This window comes from Melampsora larici-populina (genome assembly GCF_000204055.1).
Source record: "Melampsora larici-populina 98AG31 unplaced genomic scaffold MELLAscaffold_28, whole genome shotgun sequence".
In the NCBI taxonomy this organism is placed as follows: domain Eukaryota; kingdom Fungi; phylum Basidiomycota; class Pucciniomycetes; order Pucciniales; family Melampsoraceae; genus Melampsora; species Melampsora laricis-populina.
The window spans coordinates 890,688-908,550 of NW_006768792.1; the positions used below are offsets into that span (position 1 = coordinate 890,688).

The following is a 17,863-nucleotide window of genomic DNA, read 5'->3' on the forward strand; positions in this document are numbered from 1 at the left end:
AACCTATCTTCCACGAGTGGTTGTTCTCTTAACCAAAACACTCCCACAGCCAATGGCTCATGTCATTTTACATTCAATGTTAATTGCTCCAAGCGGACGACAAAATCACTTTGTGGCCAAGGATTTTTTCCTTGAAGTTCAAAACTATTGGATAAAGTATTTCTACAATAGATCGGTGAGTTATTCTCTTTGATATACTATTAAAGTGGATGTTGATCTATATAGTGGTTTTGAATTCACATAGGGGAGTGGGACAGAAATTTCTCGCTTGAGGGATACATTTTCAATATGTGTACCCCATGTGAGTAATTTGTGAGCTATATCATGGTCTGATTTGATGATCCTGACTCATCTGCTTTTCAGCTCCGGAAGCTCCTTCATACACTCAAGGGGCGCTCAGGGTTAAATGACACATACCAGTCATCAAAGACATTGCTCACACTCAATACAGTTCAGAACTTTGTTGGCTTTGCTCGAGATAACAACTTAATTAGCTGTCAAGCCGGATCAACAATAAGAAGTGGTCTGATTCCTGATATCTATCTCCTCGGAACAGTCAAACTGTCTCAAGATTCTCTGAGCGGGACAAATGACTGATTTCATTGGCCCTTTCGAGGGATCTACAATTCCGAAGTCACATCAAATGTGGAAGAAGAGTCAGATCCATACGAGTTTCAAATTGATCCTGAGCTGCGTGATTGGGAGGCAGGAGAATAAACAGGCAAGTCTCACCTTTGATACTCCAGCTCTTTTGCATCAAGATCATTTTCTTGAACACCTTCTCGTAGCCATTGCATCATCCTCTGATTCCGAAATTTGACTTTTTCTTTTTCAATATCATCTTGGGCGCGCTTATGCCTCTTTGATTCCGCTTGTTCATGCTTTCTTCTCCTCTCATCAATCTTCTCCTGTGATTTTCGCGCTTTCTCATCGGCTTTCTTTTTTTGATCCGAGGAATTTTCCAGTTGCTTCATTTTCCGATCAGCATCTTGTTTTTCTAGCCTTTCAATTGTAATTTGATTGTTGAGGTCAGAAATCTGTTTCTCCTCTTTGATTCGTTTGTAGTGTTGCTCGCCACAAAAGTCGGATTTCCAATCCAAGATTGTTTTAAGTAGGTGTTTTATGCTTCCCAACAAAGCATCACCACCGATAACTTCACTTAAGTCCTCTTCAGTATTGATTGATTCAATGTGATCAATTATTTTGTTAAGATGAATTTCTCCAAAAAGGACAGACGGCGGAAACGGAGCCTGATCCTTGTAGATCGATCCAAAGTGATCTGAGAACACTTGCGTTAGCTCGTGTATCAGGTCAAGGAAGTCGATGTCTTCAGTCTCTCTAGATTGATTGACTTTCTTTCGCTTGTTTACAATAGTACCACTTTTCTCTGCTGCTTTCATCCCAGCTGGACTATAGTCGGCATCGGGGTCAAGTGATCGTGGGTCTTTTAAACCCTCTTCGAAGTTGGATGATGTAAACAAGTGGAGGTTCCGGACTAGGATTTCACACTCCTCTGGCTCACAAATTTCGCAGTGACAAGGTGGAAAGCCTTGATCTTTTTGACGCTGAGCTTCATTTCGAACAGAATCATGATCGGGATACATTGGAATAAATCCTGTTCTATGTACACAACAACCAAAGTGAGATTTAGGATTGACCAAAGATGAAAAAGCTAGAGTATCAACCTACGTGTTTGCAAGCACCAAAGCAATCCTCACACAGACTTTTGAAACCTTCAACGCATCCATTCTCTGGTCATCTGTTTGTGAAGTCATGTCTTTGAAGTCATCTATCGAATTTAAACCTTCTTTTCGAGTCTCTTCAAGGTAGATCACAGCAAGCCCAGGCCTCTTGTTCCTTCCGACTCGACCAACCACTTGTGTAACTTCAGAAAGACCAGCTCGGCCGAGCTGAACAACAATCCTTGCATGAGTCCAATTTTGTCCAAGACCAAGAGCACTTGTACATGACATTATCGGAAATTTACGATCTGTATAATCCTGAATACGATTAAGCTTTGTTTGATCTCCCGAACAAGAATGATAACGTTGACCAAAGGTGCTATCCGGATTGGACTCGTCACCTTTAGTATCTCGAGATCTGTTCATTGCTCTGAGAGAATGCATAGTGCCGTTGCGAGAGCCTGAGTAGACAAGGGTTGGGACAACCTCGCTGTCGGGTATGTCGACTCTCTTGGAGAAATGTTTGTTGAGAAAGTCGAGAGATCCCATTGCTGCTACTCCAACTCTCAGAATTTGGATTTCCGGCCGACACAACTCGCCTTTCAAAACTGTTACGTCTTCGCGTTTGATACTGAGATTATTGATAATGGCATCAAAGTGTGGTGCTGGACAGGTAGCTGACATTAACAAGAGTGGTACATGTCGAGTTGCCATAAGTTGTAAGCAGAGCTTTCCCCACGAAGGTCGAAATTTGCCACCATCCTGCTCTTTTTTGACGACACTCATATGCTTCGCCTGACCACTTTCAACCAAACCCCATTCGTAGATCATGTGGGCTTCATCAACGACTTTCAAAATCAGCCGTCTCCGAAACCAGATGCTATTATAGATTCTCAGCCAGGTACGATTCGTAAGAAAAATTTCCGGGCTCTGATTTTTCAACATAATACAACACCAATCAGTTTAAAAAATATTGTACAAAACTGTGATGGTTATCATGAAGCATCAAAGAAATGCAACGTACCAGATAGATGAAGGAATACACACCCTTTTCAATATCGTGTGCCACCTCCGAAGTAAAGTTCAAGGCAGTTAAATTTACTGCCTTCAAGCCATCCTTCCTCTTTTCCAAAACTTGATTGTCTCCCAAGGCATCGAGTGGGTTGAGGATGAGTACAATGCCAAGTGACTTCACACTGAATAGCGATCTAAAAACCTCAGCGATACGTGTCTTTCCGTATCCAGTACCAGCAATCAAAAATACGATTTCCTCTCTAGCCGCAGCCAGAACCGCCTTGTTTTGCAATTCTCGAGCGTCCTGATTATACTTCTTCAGGAATTTCAATCCAATATAAGAAGCGAGTTCTTGATTTGATTTGCTTGAGATTGCCTTATTAAGGATAACAGGTGGTAGATCGCCCGTCACGGACGAAAGCTTTTCAGACACATCCGAAGGTCGAGCTGGCGATGACTTTGATGGATCCATATGAGAATATAAACAGGAGTCGATCGGATTTCATCAACGGTTGAAATCGGTAAATTCTTTCTGAAGATGATTTCCTTTCTCGAGATTCGTTTCTTTTCTCAGAACTCGTTTCTTTTCATCGCTGCATGGGTCGCTACCGAGGCAAGTTTCTGACATGCCCTCGGTTGAATCTGAGCTTTCAATCAACTCTCTGTAATGTCTCTGAACAAAATTGTTACTCGTTTCCCATCTGGATTCTTGCGAGATGGCACAATTCGATTCTTTTTTTTTTCTAATGGAAGTTATGTACAAGATCAAGAGCTAACACGAGCCAGTTTCAGAAATGAGACCATCGTGATAATGAATGGGATGGGATGGATCATAGCCCAATGTGACCCAAATTTGGCTTTTGGGGCCTATTGGTCACACCAGGGATGTTATTTAATGTGCAAGTCCCTCGTGCCTCGGCTTCGGGTTACCGTGAGCTTTTGCACGATCGGACTTGGGTTAAGTTAGATTCTGTACCATGTCCAAGAACAAATGGATTGAGGTTTGGAAATCTTATCATTACTCTCAGATATAGGTAATACTCTTCATATGCAAGCAATTATCAAGCAGTATTTTTATTCATCCCAATCTCCAAATATATATAGTAGCCATCATCTTAAAATGTAAATAAATAGAACAAACCAATGAGTCCATGTGAACACTGTGAGTCTTCCATTCCCGAAGGTCTAAACCAAATCCAAATGACAAAAAAAGTCGAAAAAGACACGGTGGAAAACGATAACTTGGAAGATGTAACTTTAACCCAAAACAAATCCCAAAACATTCAACAGAAACCACTAATCACAACCATTACTAACATCGAGAGAAGAACTTTCAGAAATCCTAGACATGTCAAATCCAAATTCCGCCTTGAGCCGTTGATCAACTTCTTGACCATCTAGAATCGTTCCTTGTCTTCGCCTCCTACGTTCATCCGCAATAAATTCAACTTCACAAGTTTCCTTCTCATCTTCATCTTCTACAACTTTTCTCCTTATGTACTTTGGTTTCTTTGACATGATATCTTTAATACCTTGTGAGATTTGTGAAACGGTTGGACGAATGCATAATGAATCTGTGAATGATCTAAGATTACTTCGAGTGGTAGTTCCAAAGACAGAAAGGTTTTGAAATGAAGAATTAAGTTGATTTTGAGGTGGTGAATGATGACAATTTCGATGTTGATGATGAAGAGTTTGATTTGATGGGTTTCTTGATGGTTCAGTATGAATAATAATCCGATCTCTTAGACCAAAAGCTGGCATAGTACTATCTTTTTTGGATCGATTGGCTGCTCTTAACTTTCCAGATTCATAATCTAAAACTTCTTCATCATAATCTTCAAGGAATATTTCTCTCGCCGCTGCATCAATAGAGGTGGGTATTTCGAAAGACATTTCGTGAAGAATTATCGATTGTTGATCGTAGGTAGAATGCCAAACGGGAAAAGCAATGATGATCACTGGTTTTGAAGGGATTATTCCTCGTCGACGCGGCTTGAGGACTAGATGCTGTTGGAGAAGAAGAAGGGATAACGTTTATGGCTAAAGATTTCCCTTTGATACGACCTTTGAAATTCTGAGGGCCTCAGTTTCCATCTTGTAAACAAAAGGTCTATCAAGGATTACTTACTTCACTTCTGAGCTGCAATCGAAATTGATTCGCTTTTATACAAATATCCAGCTTATTAGAGGTTGATTCTTTCTTGCTAAGGGATGCCATGTAATATCTATTATCAGCATCTGGATTAAGACCGCACACAAAGGCAGAGAGTTAAGCTCTTTCCATAAGCGACGCCTTGAATAAGGCTTTGAGCTAAGAAAACGTTAGAAATGCAAGCTGAGCACTGATTGAAGATCCTTTCTTTATTAACAACGAAAAATCATATTACCCAATAAACTTTCTAAGTACGTATGACGTTTATTGCCTAAGACTTGAGTATACGCGGAAACCCAATGATGAGATTCCTTCCCCTAAAGCTTATCAGAGATTCGCCATGAATATTATGATTCGGGGTTCAATCACGTTGATTTTCGAAATACACGACTTTTCTTAAATTCCGCGCTGTTACCTCATAGTACACCACGGTCAACTTTTTTTGTTTGGAACAAACCATGATCACAAGTTCAACACTCGAATAAAGGCTCCTTTGAGCGCACTCCTGCAGAGCCTTCATGATAAGCTTGCCATTGTGAACGACTTAAAGGATATCCTCAACATAAGATATAACGCTTAAGATATGAGACCAAATAAAAAGAGGAGGACGGAATAGAGAGGGTATATATATACGATAGAGAGTCAACCTCTTGATCATTTTTTTAACCAAGAGTGTCATGAGACCAACTTGATTGTATTTTGATTTGGGAAAATCCAACAGCAGGACGACCTAGGACGACCTTTTAGTAACGAGGTTCTGAGGTACATGATCACTTCTATCTGGTTACGAATACCGCTAATATTCAATCATGGGTCTGGCAGGATTTCTCGGTAAACCCGCACTTCGGACTCTGTCAGGAGTACCGCGGCCAGGCTGTTCACTCGGACTTGGTACCCGGGACTTTTACACATGTGCCAGGACATGTATGTAAATAACAAGTGGTTCAACTTTTTTCATTCCTCTCCCTTCTGTCAAAACTTGCCAACACTCGAACAAAAAAGATGGAAAACGCATTTCATACACTCACCAAAGCAATTCATTTCAAAAGGCCTTCAAAGGTCAGCGAGTGATCATCAGCCAGGTTTAGTACCCACTGGGCTGACTTTTTAAATATCCTATACCTTAAACTAACAAAATGGTTTGATTTGATGCTTCCGAACAGGCTAATCATGAGACTAAAGCTCCTCAAGTTCAAACAAATCAAAAAACATCTAATGGTGCATACCCTTCACAGCTTGATATCTTCTCACATTCAAGCTCTAAAAAATCAGAGAAGGCATCAATCGTCGATCAAACAGAGAACGATGAACCTCACAACGATCCAATTGAATCCGAAGAAATATCATCAGATGAAGTGTCTTTACTGCGGAAACAGCATAAGATTAGACTCACTCCAACAGTCATTGAAGATCCTTCGATTCCTGATTTAATCACTTCATTTGATCAATTAACTCGATTCACCAAGAATTCTTCAAAATCCAGAAAACCTCGAGTACAAATCACATCAGACACTGTAAAGAATTTGGTTCGAAATATGTCAACTCGTGGTTGGAATCAACCTACTCCGATTCAGATGCAAGCCATCCCCATCATTCTAGCAGTCTTTGAGTCAATTTCAATCATCATTTCCTCCCTCTTCTCATCTTCAACTTGATTTGATGATTTTATTGACATTCTTCCGGTTCTTGATGTTCAAATTGACAGGGAAGAGATTTGTTGGCTCACTCGCCTACAGGATCTGGCAAGACGATTTCATTCTTACTTCCAATCTTATTATCTTTACCACCATCCAACCAATCCCAACGAACTCCACGAGCATTGATAATCGAACCTACGCGAGAGTTGGCTCAACAGGTCTGTGAAGTGACAAAAGGCTTGATGGGCGTCAATGATAAATCTCAAGAGGCAAACTGGATCGTATCTGTCTTGGGCGAAGACGAGCCCGGTGCTGAAGATCCGGCTGCCAAGGTCCAAAAGCCTCATAACAAACGTCAACGCAAAGCTTCAAACGGTACTTCGGACCGTAAACCTTCTCAGGCGAATGTGATTTCTCGGTTACCTTCAACAGGATGTGATGTATTGATTAGCACACCACTCAAGCTATTATATCACATACGAGACTCGCCTGAATCATTATCACATATAACTCATCTCGTCCTGGATGAAGTAGATCAACTATTAGATAAGAGTAGTTTTCTTGAACAAGTCGATCAAATCCTAGAAATCTTAAAACAGGCTACTACAACCAATCAGGAAACTAAAGTGGTACAAAAAGTGATGATGAGTGCGACTATCTCAAGTGAAGTTGAAGAGTTGAGTAAATCAGTCATGAGCTCAGCTCGTTTTGTAAGATTACTCATTGGTCAAAAACATGCAGCACCAAATAAAGTGAAACAAAGATTAGATTATGTAGATTCAGAAGCCAGTAAATTATCACATTTTGTCACTTTGTTACGAAACAATAATAATACATTAAGTAAAGTCGAAAAACTATGTCCACCAGTCTTGATTTTTTGTCAATCAGCCGAAAGAGTAGAAGAACTTTCCAAAATCTTAAGAAGAGAATTAATTGGAACCGTTAAATCGAATTGTATTGATTATATTCATGGTTCAAGACCTAAAGAAGATCGAGATCAAATTGTCTTGGAATTCGCGAATAAATCAATTTGGTTTTTGTGTTGTACTGATATTTTTAGTCGTGGTATAGATTTTAAAGAGGTCAATACGGTGATTTGTTGGGATTTTCCTCAAAGTTCTGATTCTTATTTGCATCGGATAGGTAAGTTGATCAATTTCAATCCTTTGTAACAAGTTGTTGAAAGTTGACTAAAACAAATCATCAAATTTGATCTTGACAGGTCGTACAGGAAGGGCTGGAAACACAGGACAAGCCGTTACATTTTTTACAAAACAAGATGGAAAATATCTAAAGATGGTAGTCAATGTGATGAAAAATAGTGGATGTGAGGTACCAGATTGGATGTTAAAGTTAGGTAACTTGAGTAAAAATGATCGAAAGATTATGAAGATTAAACCTGTGAAACGAACAAGTGTTAAACAAGCTGCTTTAGGTATCAATAATGCTAGTCGAAAGAGAAAGAAAGACGGGGAAGAGGAAAAGGGGAAGGCAGATGGAGATAATGAGGATGATGAAGAGGAATGGGTACCTTGCTCTGTTGATGTTGAATGATGAATTTCTTTCTTCTGGGTCTTTATTTCTTACATGATCTTTACTGTGAAGACCAGATTGAAGGGTATCACAACCAGCTGTTTTTTGGTTAAGGTCTTCACTGCATTATGGAAACTATTGTAAATTTTCTACATGAACACGTTTTTGTCACGTCTTGGTGATCTAGTTTTAATGGCATCATTGTGGTTCACGACCTCTGCTTACAACACCTGAGCTTTTGGTCCAGGTCAAGTTTCATAACAGTTTCTGTTGACACATTCCAACTCTAGTTTTCATATGGCCTTCTGACATACTTTACCTTGAAACCAATTCAATGGCAGTCGGGATAGTTTTGACCTTTGTAAATGTTTAACGACCATGATCAGATTTTGGAGAATATATTTATAATTGGGAGGCATTTCGGATAGATTGGCACATTCTTGATCTTCATATGATGATGACACCTGAATGAGGGGTTTCCATTGTCCAATGATACCATGTTCAACAAGGCCGCCATTCCGTCTTGCTGGTAAGGCTGGGCGCGCCCGGCGTGCGTTGCGCCGCACCCTCCGGTATCCTCGATGAACCTCTTTAGACGCATACACTTGAAAGCTGAGGGCATGTGACAGCTCTTGTTTATCCCTTGGTGCAATGTGTTATCTGCATGTCACGATGTGTGTATGTTACAAGACTGTTTCTCACTTTCTCTGACATTTGACCCGCGCATGCAACCTCGTTTTCTCTCAAAAACCAGAATCTATCATACCATCAACACGGAATCGTCTACATGGTCAACATGGATCGTGAGCTAGCTCTTAATGGTTTATCCGAATTTGCGTGAGGATCGATATTGAGGTGTATTTGATTATTTACAGACTCACAGAACGGGGAAACGTCACAGGTAAATTATTTCATTTCCAGATAGGAAGAGCTTTTGTAAGCCTGTCAAACTCATGGACGTGTTTTCTTGATCCATTCGTCAGTCCTCACGCCCGAAAGATACTAATGGAATCGATGAAGAAGAAGGTTAGTTCCTTGACCGAGTCAGATACCATGGTTGCCAGAGGATATAACACAGTCACGTCGATTGTCCAGCCGCGCTCTATGACCGACAAATCCGGCTGTGGGGGTTCGAAGCTCAAAACAGGTATACCGATATATCCTCCGATCTTTGAGCCAAATCACAGCTGACATGGGATTCATTGATTCGTGTCTCTTTGTGATGGATTGGCTTTGATAGGATGAGACGAAGTTCGGTTTTGATGATCAACTTCACCGGAATCACAACCGAGGCGTGTAAAAACATAGTTTTGGCAGGGATAGGATCCATCACTATTGCAGATGAAGGCTTAGTACAGATTGAAGATCTAGGGGCGGGTTTCTTTTTCAGAGATGAAGATGTAGGAAAACAGGTGAATTCAGCATCGCACTCTTATATCCACCCAGACGCGTCCAACGGCTGGCCATGTCAGATTTTCTGAGTGTCTTGTATCTTCAGCGAGTGCACGCTGGTAGGGATCGTATCAATAGTCTGAATCCACGAGTTCAAGTCATTGGGATCAGCGAACAGGTATCCACCAAAATTACGGACATCGAATTCTTGAAGACATTCAATGTGGTATGCCTGAATGATTCAAACTCTTTTGTAATTGTAAGTGTGTTTGTCTATTTTTCCTCTTTCGAAGGATATACATCAAGCCAGGGTTGCATGGGACATGTCCCGACATTCTTTTGGGATCAGTAATCCTGTCGCGCCCAACTAGTATACTCATCCGAAGGCGCTCATATCTTCAACTTAGTCAGAGGTCAATACAGCATGTAGGAAAGCTGGTGTACCTCTGTTTGTATCAGGATGCTTAGGACTAGATGGCTACCTCTTTGTTGACTTGATCGACCACACTTATCTCAGGTTGAGTTTAAATAATCATTACCTTTCAAAACCTTTGATTTGAACTCAGCTGATCCTCATGAGTAAACAGAGTAAAAGACGTCGGTTTTGGAGGGGAAAAGACTCAAGAGAAGAAATGTCAAAAATTCGTTCACTTTAGTGAGATGTTAGAAGGATCGTTGAACCATGTAACACCTCGTCGACATAAAAAAATTTCACCGATGTTATTGGGTTGTCTCGGTTTGTATCTTTGCTCTTCATTTGTCAACATGTCATGTTTTTCTGACAAATACCTTTGATTACATCAGCACTCTTCCAATTCCAAGCTAGCCATGAAGGAATGTTACCACAGGGATCAGATGACTTACCTGCGTTGGTTGAAATTTGCGATCAGGTCATCAAAAAACGTAATTTGCAGCAGGTATCCACTCCTACAACAATATTAGAGTCAGTTGCTCCTATTTCAATCTCAATGGCATCCAATCCACGAAGTATCACAAAATAATAAATACTTACCTTATGTTCTGTATTTAGGAGATTGTGTCAGTCATCAGGGGCCGAATTTGTTGCCACTTGTGCCATTGTCGGATCCGTGATGTCTCAAGAAGTATTAAATGTACTTGGCGCACAGCAACCTCCGGTAGTGAATTTGTTTGTATTTGATGGACAACGGTGTGCTGGGGATGTATATGCTTTAGGTGCTCTTCGTATCGAGCCGTGGTGAACCTAATCCAAACGAGTAGTCATCCAAGATGCTTTGTTCTCAAAATCTTAAAGAGATGGCTTGCCAACCTGGAATTGACGTTACTTGTATATTGGTAAAAAAAATCGGCCGTGACTGGATGATGACTCAATAATATGGCAACTCGACAAGCTGTTTGACTTTGTCCTATTGAAAGCTTCACTTCCGAGTCTCTATGGTGTGTAGATTCGAAAAGACATTGAAGTTGAAACTCGTCAAGCAGTGAAACGCCTTTAGCCTGGTTATATTTCAGTGCATTAGCTAGGTGCCTTCAGCCAACTACGCTCATCTTTCCATCTCATGTCTACTTCAAGTAATGAAGGATTGAGGCAGGCAGTAAATCCGCTTGCATCTATGGGTCTACTTCAAGTACAACATTTGGATCTCTCTCATCAAGTAGACTTTGACTTTACTGCGTATCATTTCGGTATAACAGCTGATGAACCCTTTCAGACCGCCTGTGTTATCTGAATCTAAAGTGCGGAAATCTCTGAAAGTAATGAACCCAGCGCCTGTTAGCTATGAAGGTGGTGGCTCAACTATTAACCCTGATCCCATAGAATAGGAACCACACACCATCAAAGCAAAGCTATCAAAATTTCGAACTAAGCATCATAATGGATAAAGAATTACCATATCCATATACATATCATCTTCTCAACATCACCTCTGTTAGTATTACCAAGCTTTGGGTTTTAAGACGGCGGAAATAGCTACCGGTAGTCCGACAGAGATCCAACAAAGCAGTGTTTGATTTATAGATGTATCGCTCACAATACTCACACTTCCAGAATTAAAACAACCAATGACTTTCAATCGACCAAAAGTTCTTTCGATCTAGCTTCCCATCGGCAATCTTGATTTGTTGCGAAATGGATTTCTCCAAACCTCAAATTTCACTAAATCGAATCAGTAATGGACAATTTCCTTGGTGATAAACCGGCAAAGGCATCTGGCAGTCTGCTTACAAACCAAGCTTTTGTCTGTCAAAGGATTCAACTTGAGTATCGTTTTCGACCCTTAATAGTATGTGTATCCTCGCAAACAAAGCATTCCAAGCTCACTTCGATGCATTTATCTATGGCGGTCAGAGGAATTCCTTACCACTCCTATCGTTGTGGTGTGATTACTTACAAATGTGTTAAAGAACCTAAAAGTGGAAGATAGCATAGGTACTCCAGCTTCAACTGCGGCGCGCGTGCACTTCTCAACAAGAGACCTTGTGCGATGCTGTGGTGATGGCTTCCCTCTGCCCTCCACACATACGACTTCATTCCCGGACCCCAGAGAAATGCTTTCCGTAGCGGTGTTATGATGGTACCGCCTAGATTCAACTCCTCCACCTCGAATTTCTTTCGCCTGCGTTGAGCAGAAATCTATACACCGCATGATCCCCGAAGCTACCGAGGCAGGTTTGGAATCGAAGTTTTTCAAGCATCATCTTCAATATCTGGGTGTGGTCTTGATCGAATTCTGACACCATTGCAAACCTATCTTCCATCTAAAAGAAATGAATCTGATATTCAATGACATGAAAAAAATCAGGGTTCAATTTCGTCTTTAGCTTAGGCGAGCTAGCATTTGTGCTGTACAGAAAGTGAGCTGCGCGGCCGCCACTATGAAGGCGACACGAAATTTGTAAGTTGGTGTGCTCCTGGAGCTACCTGGAGTGAAAGTTTGAAAGCGAATTCTTTCCCACTTTGCGATTGTACAGACATATGCAATCATCAAGGTCATGGAAATCCCTTTCATTGATCATATCCTGCTGTGCAGTGAATACTTTGAAGATTTGTCTTCATCGCGAACAACGCATCAGTTGCACAGGAGAACGCGTCATCCGCGAGATGTCAAGTCACCCCCGCCATCGCCTTTCAACCTGAAAATATGCTTTTCGATGGAAACCACCGGCGCATCTTTCCTTCTACTCGGCTAATGCGATCAATGGAAGGGTGATGAGGATTATACCGCAATGGAACAGTATAGTTGATATCTTTCACCACCTTGTGACCAAACCTTCATACCCCCTAACGCCCTAATTGCAACATTAATTTGGAAACACGGTTGATTGGTAGCATGTGGATTGCATGGATGGCATACATGATCATGAGATATACTAGTATAAACGAGTTGGTCGTTTCTCAAAGATCATTCAGCACTGATTGGACAAGCATAAAAGGTAGGCCTCTTCGCCACATAGGATCACTTATCGCCATCATCATTCATCAGGCTTCCTCTTTAGTCCAACAGTAAGCTATTAGGTACGATAGAAGCTCTTCTTATCATAAATCATTATATTTCCCATTTTTCAAGCCTTGACAAATAATATATTGTCTAATTGCTACGCTGTTTTTATCGTAAATTTCTAGGAATTTTCACTTTCAATTATCGCAATCCAAGATAACTCATCATGATATCAATGAAGCGCATGTTTGCTTTTACGTTTGCATCGGCTGTCCTTTTGGGTAAGTCTTCATGATGATCATGCCGCTTTGCTCTTTGATGAAGTCCGACAAGCGGACTGTTAACATCTTTTATTTTTTGCATAGCTTTGACCATGCATGAAGAAGCAGCGGCCTTTCCCTTGAATCAAATCAAGACGTAAGTGATTGCAATCATGGACCATCGAAAAGGGATCCTGCTCTCATGCTCATTTTCCATCATGTAGGCGCGGGTTAGTCCAGCGTGATGTTGGCATGATGATGGAGAATCCAAATCAGGAAGCCCACTTGATTGTAAGCTCTCGCGTCTAGAACGTAGTACCTAGCACAATCACGCTCATTCACTTGCTTATTTTCTTACCACCGCCAGGAACGAGGCGATTATGAGGTCGAGAAGCCAAAGAACACTGCGCCGGTCTCACCTGCGTACGATTCGTCGCCCAAGGTTCCCGCGGTGCCAGCCTATAAGCCGGAGCCGGAGTCACCAAAGTATCCTACCCAGAAACACCACAAACCTGAGCATGAGCCACCAAAGTTCCATGAACCTGAGCATAAGCCGCCAAAGTACCCAACCCCACCTACCCACAAACCGATGCCTGAGCCACCCAAGACTCCCACTCCACCTACCTATAAGCCGACTCCTGAGCCACCCAAGTACCCAACCCCGCCTAAGACTCCAATTCCACCCAAATACGAGCCAACTCCCGAGCCACCAAAGTATCCGAGCCCTCCCAAGACTCCCACTCCACCTACCTATAAGCCGACTCCTGAGCCACCCAAGTACCCAACCCCGCCTAAGACTCCAATTCCACCCAAATACGAGCCAACTCCCGAGCCACCAAAGTATCCGAGCCCTCCCAAGACTCCCACTCCACCTACCTATAAGCCGACTCCTGAGCCACCCAAATACCCAACCCCGCCTAAGACTCCAATCCCACCCAAGCACGAGCCAACTCCCGAGCCACCCAAGTACCCAACCCCGCCTAAGACTCCAATTCCATCCAAGCACGAGCCAACTCCCGAGCCACCCAAGTATCCAACCCCGCCCAAGACTCCAATTCCACCCAAATACGAGCCAACCCCTGAGCCACCCAAGTATCCAAGCCCTCCCAAGACTCCTACTGAACCTGCCTATGAAAAGACCGCTGAGGCACCAAAATATCCTACCCCACCTACCTATAAGCCAACACCTTAGTCCACGGACTATTTCTGCTCTTCAAAGAGCAAGCCTGAATGATGACTTATGAATTTTTCTCTTAATTTTCGTTCATCCATCAAACTCCTCTGTATCAGTGCGCGAATGATAAATTAAACTTCCATTTTGAATTGTGAGCAAGTGGTTAGCCCGTGTACTTCAGATGACAAAGCGTTTCAAATCATTCTCTCTTTCTCATTTTCTTTTATCTGTATAGTAGTACTGTCTGATGGACACCTGATAAGAGCTTTTTGGCTCGTTGCTTCTAAATGCTGAAATGAAATGTGTTTGTTATCCACATGTTTTCCTCGGATTCCAAAACCTGACCTGTTATCGGATGATGATATGCGAGGCAATTTACAAGTCGATTTTTTCCCTTCCAACAGGTCTCTGAGGCATTATGACGAATTGTCCTTCCCCAACTCCCGCAATAAGCTTTCCCCTCGCGTAGCTGAAACCTAGGCAAGGGATTAGCAACCTTTCGGATGCAGTGTATAAAAGTTAGAAAATGAATGGATCATCTGTTTAACACCATCTTGAAACTGGTTGCAACTGGTTCCAAAGCTTGAGTTGCACCAGGGCCCAGAGTCAGGTGTCAGAAATCACTCAAGAGTCCTGTTACATAGTGTTTTCTTTATGTTGTTCATTGCATGTACTGCGTGAACGATTGGTTAGCATTTTTGTAATTTGTGACTTACTTGAACAGGTTCATCAATTGGAACATGCCATGTCGCCAATAATTTCCCTCAAACAGTGATAACATGTAACACTCTACGTAGCAGTGTTATGAAGGTAGCATCCAAATGCAGTGATATGGGAAGATCTGTCTTTTCCACTCTGAATCTCGTCCGGTCTCCTGAAAAATTGCTTGAGGATCAAAGAGTCTACCACTTGCATCATGGTTCACTAGATGCTCGAGCAGATATCCATAAACCACATGGCTCCCGAACCTGCCGAGGCAGGTTACAAGTCGAAGTATCTTTTTCGACCAATATCTCCGGAGGATATCTGGATGTGGTCTCGATCGAATTATGATACATACCACTGTAGACTCATCTTGCATCTAAAGGACACGAAAATGATATTCCATGACTTCAGGCAAAAATTTCATGGTTCAACTTCGCCTTGAACTCATGCGCGCTAAACACATCGAGAATCAAGAATCTGTTGTAAAGGAAGTGCGCTGTGCGGCTGCCACTACGGAGGCGACCCGAAGCTTGTAAGCTTGTGTGCTGAATATGAGGACCTGAAGTGAAAGTTTGAAAGGTTTTCTCTCACTTCGAGCTTGTATCATCAATGTCACGAAAATCCATTGATATTCTAATGTATAGTGAATGCGTTGAATATTTATCTTCAATATCGGACAACCAATCGATTCCATAGGAGAACACGACACCCGCAATATGTTGGGTTGACCACAATGCACACCCTATGTCAAAGTGAAATTGTGCTTTTCAATGGAAATCGGCCAGGGGTATATCTCTTTCGACTCGGTCAAGGTGATCAATGGAAGGCTGATGCGGATTCTCAACAGCACAGCTGATGGCCTTGAGCATCTTGTACCGACGCTTCCACATCCTGTAACATAGGTGAATTGCATGGATGAGATACCTAGTCACTGGCATGTACTGACACACACGAGTTTGTCGCTTCTCAAGAATCATTACTGATTGGGCAAGCATAAAAGCCGGTCACGTTCGCTACCTCGAGTCATTTATCGCCATCATCATTCATCAAGTCTTCTCTTGAGTCACATAGTGAATTATTAGGTACGATGGAAGCTTTCTTATTCCATTCGATGAATTATTCCATTTCTCGCTGTGCTAGCCGTCACAGATAACGTCTTATCTAATTCTCATGCTGTTTTTGTGATATACTTCTAGCAAACTTCGCTTTCGATTATCGCAGTTCAAGATACAATTTCTCAATCTCACCATGTTATCCATGAAACGCATTTTCGCTTTTGCATTTGCTTCAGCGGTTCTTTTGGGCAAGTTCACGTATTGATTATGCTCCTTCCTTTGCTCTTTGATGACGCCTACAATCCAGAGAACATGCCGAGTGCTGACGTGTTGCATATTCAATACAATAGCTTTGACCATGCATCAAGACGCGACGGCTTCTCCCTTAGATCAATCCAAGGCGTAAGTGACTGCAGTCATGGACTATTGGCAAAGGATCTTGCTCTCATGCTCATTTATCCATCATGTAGGGCACGAGTAATTGAGCGTGATGTTGGCTTGATGATGGAGAATCCAAATCAAGACGCGCACTTGATTGTAAGCTCTCGCGTCCAAACATAATGTCGATCACAATCGTGTTCACTCACTTGTCTCTTTTCTTGCCACCACCAGGAAAGAGGCGACTATGAAGCCGAGCAGCCAAAGTACGATGCTCCGACTGCATCTACTTACGATTCGCCTCCGAAGGTTCCCGCGGCGCCAGCCTATCAGCCGGAGCCTGAGTCGCCAACGTATCCATCCCATAAGCCGACCCATAAGCCAAAGTCCCATAAGCCGACTCATAAGTCAAAGTCCCATAAGCCAGCACATAAACATCCCAAGCACCAAACCCAACCTACCCACGAATCAACGCCTGAGTCACCCACGTACTCAGCTCCTCCTACGTATGAGCCAACACCCGAGCCACCAAAGTATCCGACTACCTCCGAGACTCCTACTCCATCTACCCATGAATCTACTCCTGAGGCACCAAAATATTCGACCCCGCCTGCCGATAATCCAACACCTGAGTCCACAGACTACGTCAGCTCTTCCAAGAGCAATGATTATTCAAAATGAATATCTTTGTATCAATGTTGGTTTATCCATCAAACTCTTTTGTATCAGTGCGCAAAGAATAGCTTCATTATTTATGTTTAAACATCGTGATCAAACTTCCAACCCGTGTATTTCAGACAACGAAGTGTTTTCAAGTATCCTCTCCTAATTTGGCCTATTTAGTCCTGCGGCCTGTTATCTACCAGACAAGAGTACTCTGCCTGGTATCTACCAGATAAAATTTGTTTGGCTTGTGGCTTTCAAATAGTGCAATGAAATGTGTTTCTTATTCATGCAGTTTCCTTATATTCCAAAAACCTAGCCCTTTTTGAACTTGTATGGTGGTGTTTGGTGTATTGAAAACCCAGGAGATACATTGAGACAGTTTAAGAATTTGATCATTTGGATCCTATCAACTAAAACCTGCTTGCAAACGTTGTGAAATAGACCAAGGGTATGAGCAAATTCAGAAGTTCCAAACATTAGTGGCTCTCAAACCTGACCCAGTTTCAAAAAACCCGGTTGCCCCAGTTGAATTTTTGGCTGGGAGCTGTCAACAAATGTCAACTTGATACACAAAGTTACTGCCAAAAAACAACTGGGTCAACTGGGTTTTTTGAAAACCGGGGCAGGTTTGAGAGCCACTATTATATGATATTGGAATATTTTGCAAAATGGTCAATGGAGATGGCCCAAAAATGACACCCAGCCACCACATATGTGGTACACAAATATTGTTCTGGAAATTTCCAGAACACTTTTTCCAGAACGCCAGAAGTTTTTTTGTTTGGTGTGTTCT

At 42.1% G+C, this 17,863-nt stretch overlaps 7 protein-coding genes across 7 annotated transcripts; 4 read left to right on the plus strand and 3 right to left on the minus strand.

Annotated features, from left to right (window-relative positions):
• Positions 1-447: 447 nt before the first annotated feature.
• On the minus strand, positions 448-1,748 carry MELLADRAFT_117027 (uncharacterized protein; the record flags this gene model as incomplete). Its single annotated transcript, XM_007412039.1, has 3 exons — positions 448-620; positions 733-1,620; positions 1,690-1,748. The coding sequence occupies 3 exons, from the start codon at positions 1,746-1,748 to the stop codon at positions 557-559; spliced, it is 1,011 nt and encodes a 336-aa protein (XP_007412101.1).
• Positions 1,749-3,104: 1,356 nt separating this feature from the next.
• MELLADRAFT_88696 (uncharacterized protein) lies at positions 3,105-3,324 on the minus strand (the record flags this gene model as incomplete). The annotated part of the gene is made up of 2 exons (XM_007412038.1): positions 3,105-3,265; positions 3,306-3,324. The coding sequence occupies 2 exons, from the start codon at positions 3,322-3,324 to the stop codon at positions 3,105-3,107; spliced, it is 180 nt and encodes a 59-aa protein (XP_007412100.1).
• A 668-nt stretch (positions 3,325-3,992) lies between these two features.
• Positions 3,993-4,592, minus strand: MELLADRAFT_108306 (uncharacterized protein; the record flags this gene model as incomplete). Its single annotated transcript, XM_007412037.1, has 1 exon — positions 3,993-4,592. The coding sequence occupies one exon, from the start codon at positions 4,590-4,592 to the stop codon at positions 3,993-3,995; it is 600 nt and encodes a 199-aa protein (XP_007412099.1).
• Positions 4,593-5,660: 1,068 nt separating this feature from the next.
• Positions 5,661-8,042, plus strand: MELLADRAFT_88697 (uncharacterized protein; the record flags this gene model as incomplete). The annotated part of the gene is made up of 5 exons (XM_007412006.1): positions 5,661-5,775; positions 5,854-5,933; positions 6,015-6,460; positions 6,562-7,631; positions 7,711-8,042. 5 exons carry the CDS (start codon positions 5,661-5,663, stop codon positions 8,040-8,042), a joined length of 2,043 nt encoding a protein of 680 aa, XP_007412068.1.
• Positions 8,043-9,283: 1,241 nt separating this feature from the next.
• Positions 9,284-10,633, plus strand: MELLADRAFT_88698 (uncharacterized protein; the record flags this gene model as incomplete). The annotated part of the gene is made up of 6 exons (XM_007412007.1): positions 9,284-9,433; positions 9,520-9,672; positions 9,821-9,930; positions 10,001-10,149; positions 10,218-10,356; positions 10,444-10,633. The coding sequence occupies 6 exons, from the start codon at positions 9,284-9,286 to the stop codon at positions 10,631-10,633; spliced, it is 891 nt and encodes a 296-aa protein (XP_007412069.1).
• A 2,425-nt stretch (positions 10,634-13,058) lies between these two features.
• Positions 13,059-14,284, plus strand: MELLADRAFT_64756 (uncharacterized protein; the record flags this gene model as incomplete). Its single annotated transcript, XM_007412008.1, has 4 exons — positions 13,059-13,113; positions 13,198-13,249; positions 13,317-13,383; positions 13,460-14,284. The coding sequence occupies 4 exons, from the start codon at positions 13,059-13,061 to the stop codon at positions 14,282-14,284; spliced, it is 999 nt and encodes a 332-aa protein (XP_007412070.1).
• Positions 14,285-16,384: 2,100 nt separating this feature from the next.
• Positions 16,385-17,085, plus strand: MELLADRAFT_88700 (uncharacterized protein; the record flags this gene model as incomplete). Its single annotated transcript, XM_007412009.1, has 3 exons — positions 16,385-16,428; positions 16,497-16,563; positions 16,639-17,085. The coding sequence occupies 3 exons, from the start codon at positions 16,385-16,387 to the stop codon at positions 17,083-17,085; spliced, it is 558 nt and encodes a 185-aa protein (XP_007412071.1).
• Between the last annotated feature and the right edge of the window lie 778 nt (positions 17,086-17,863).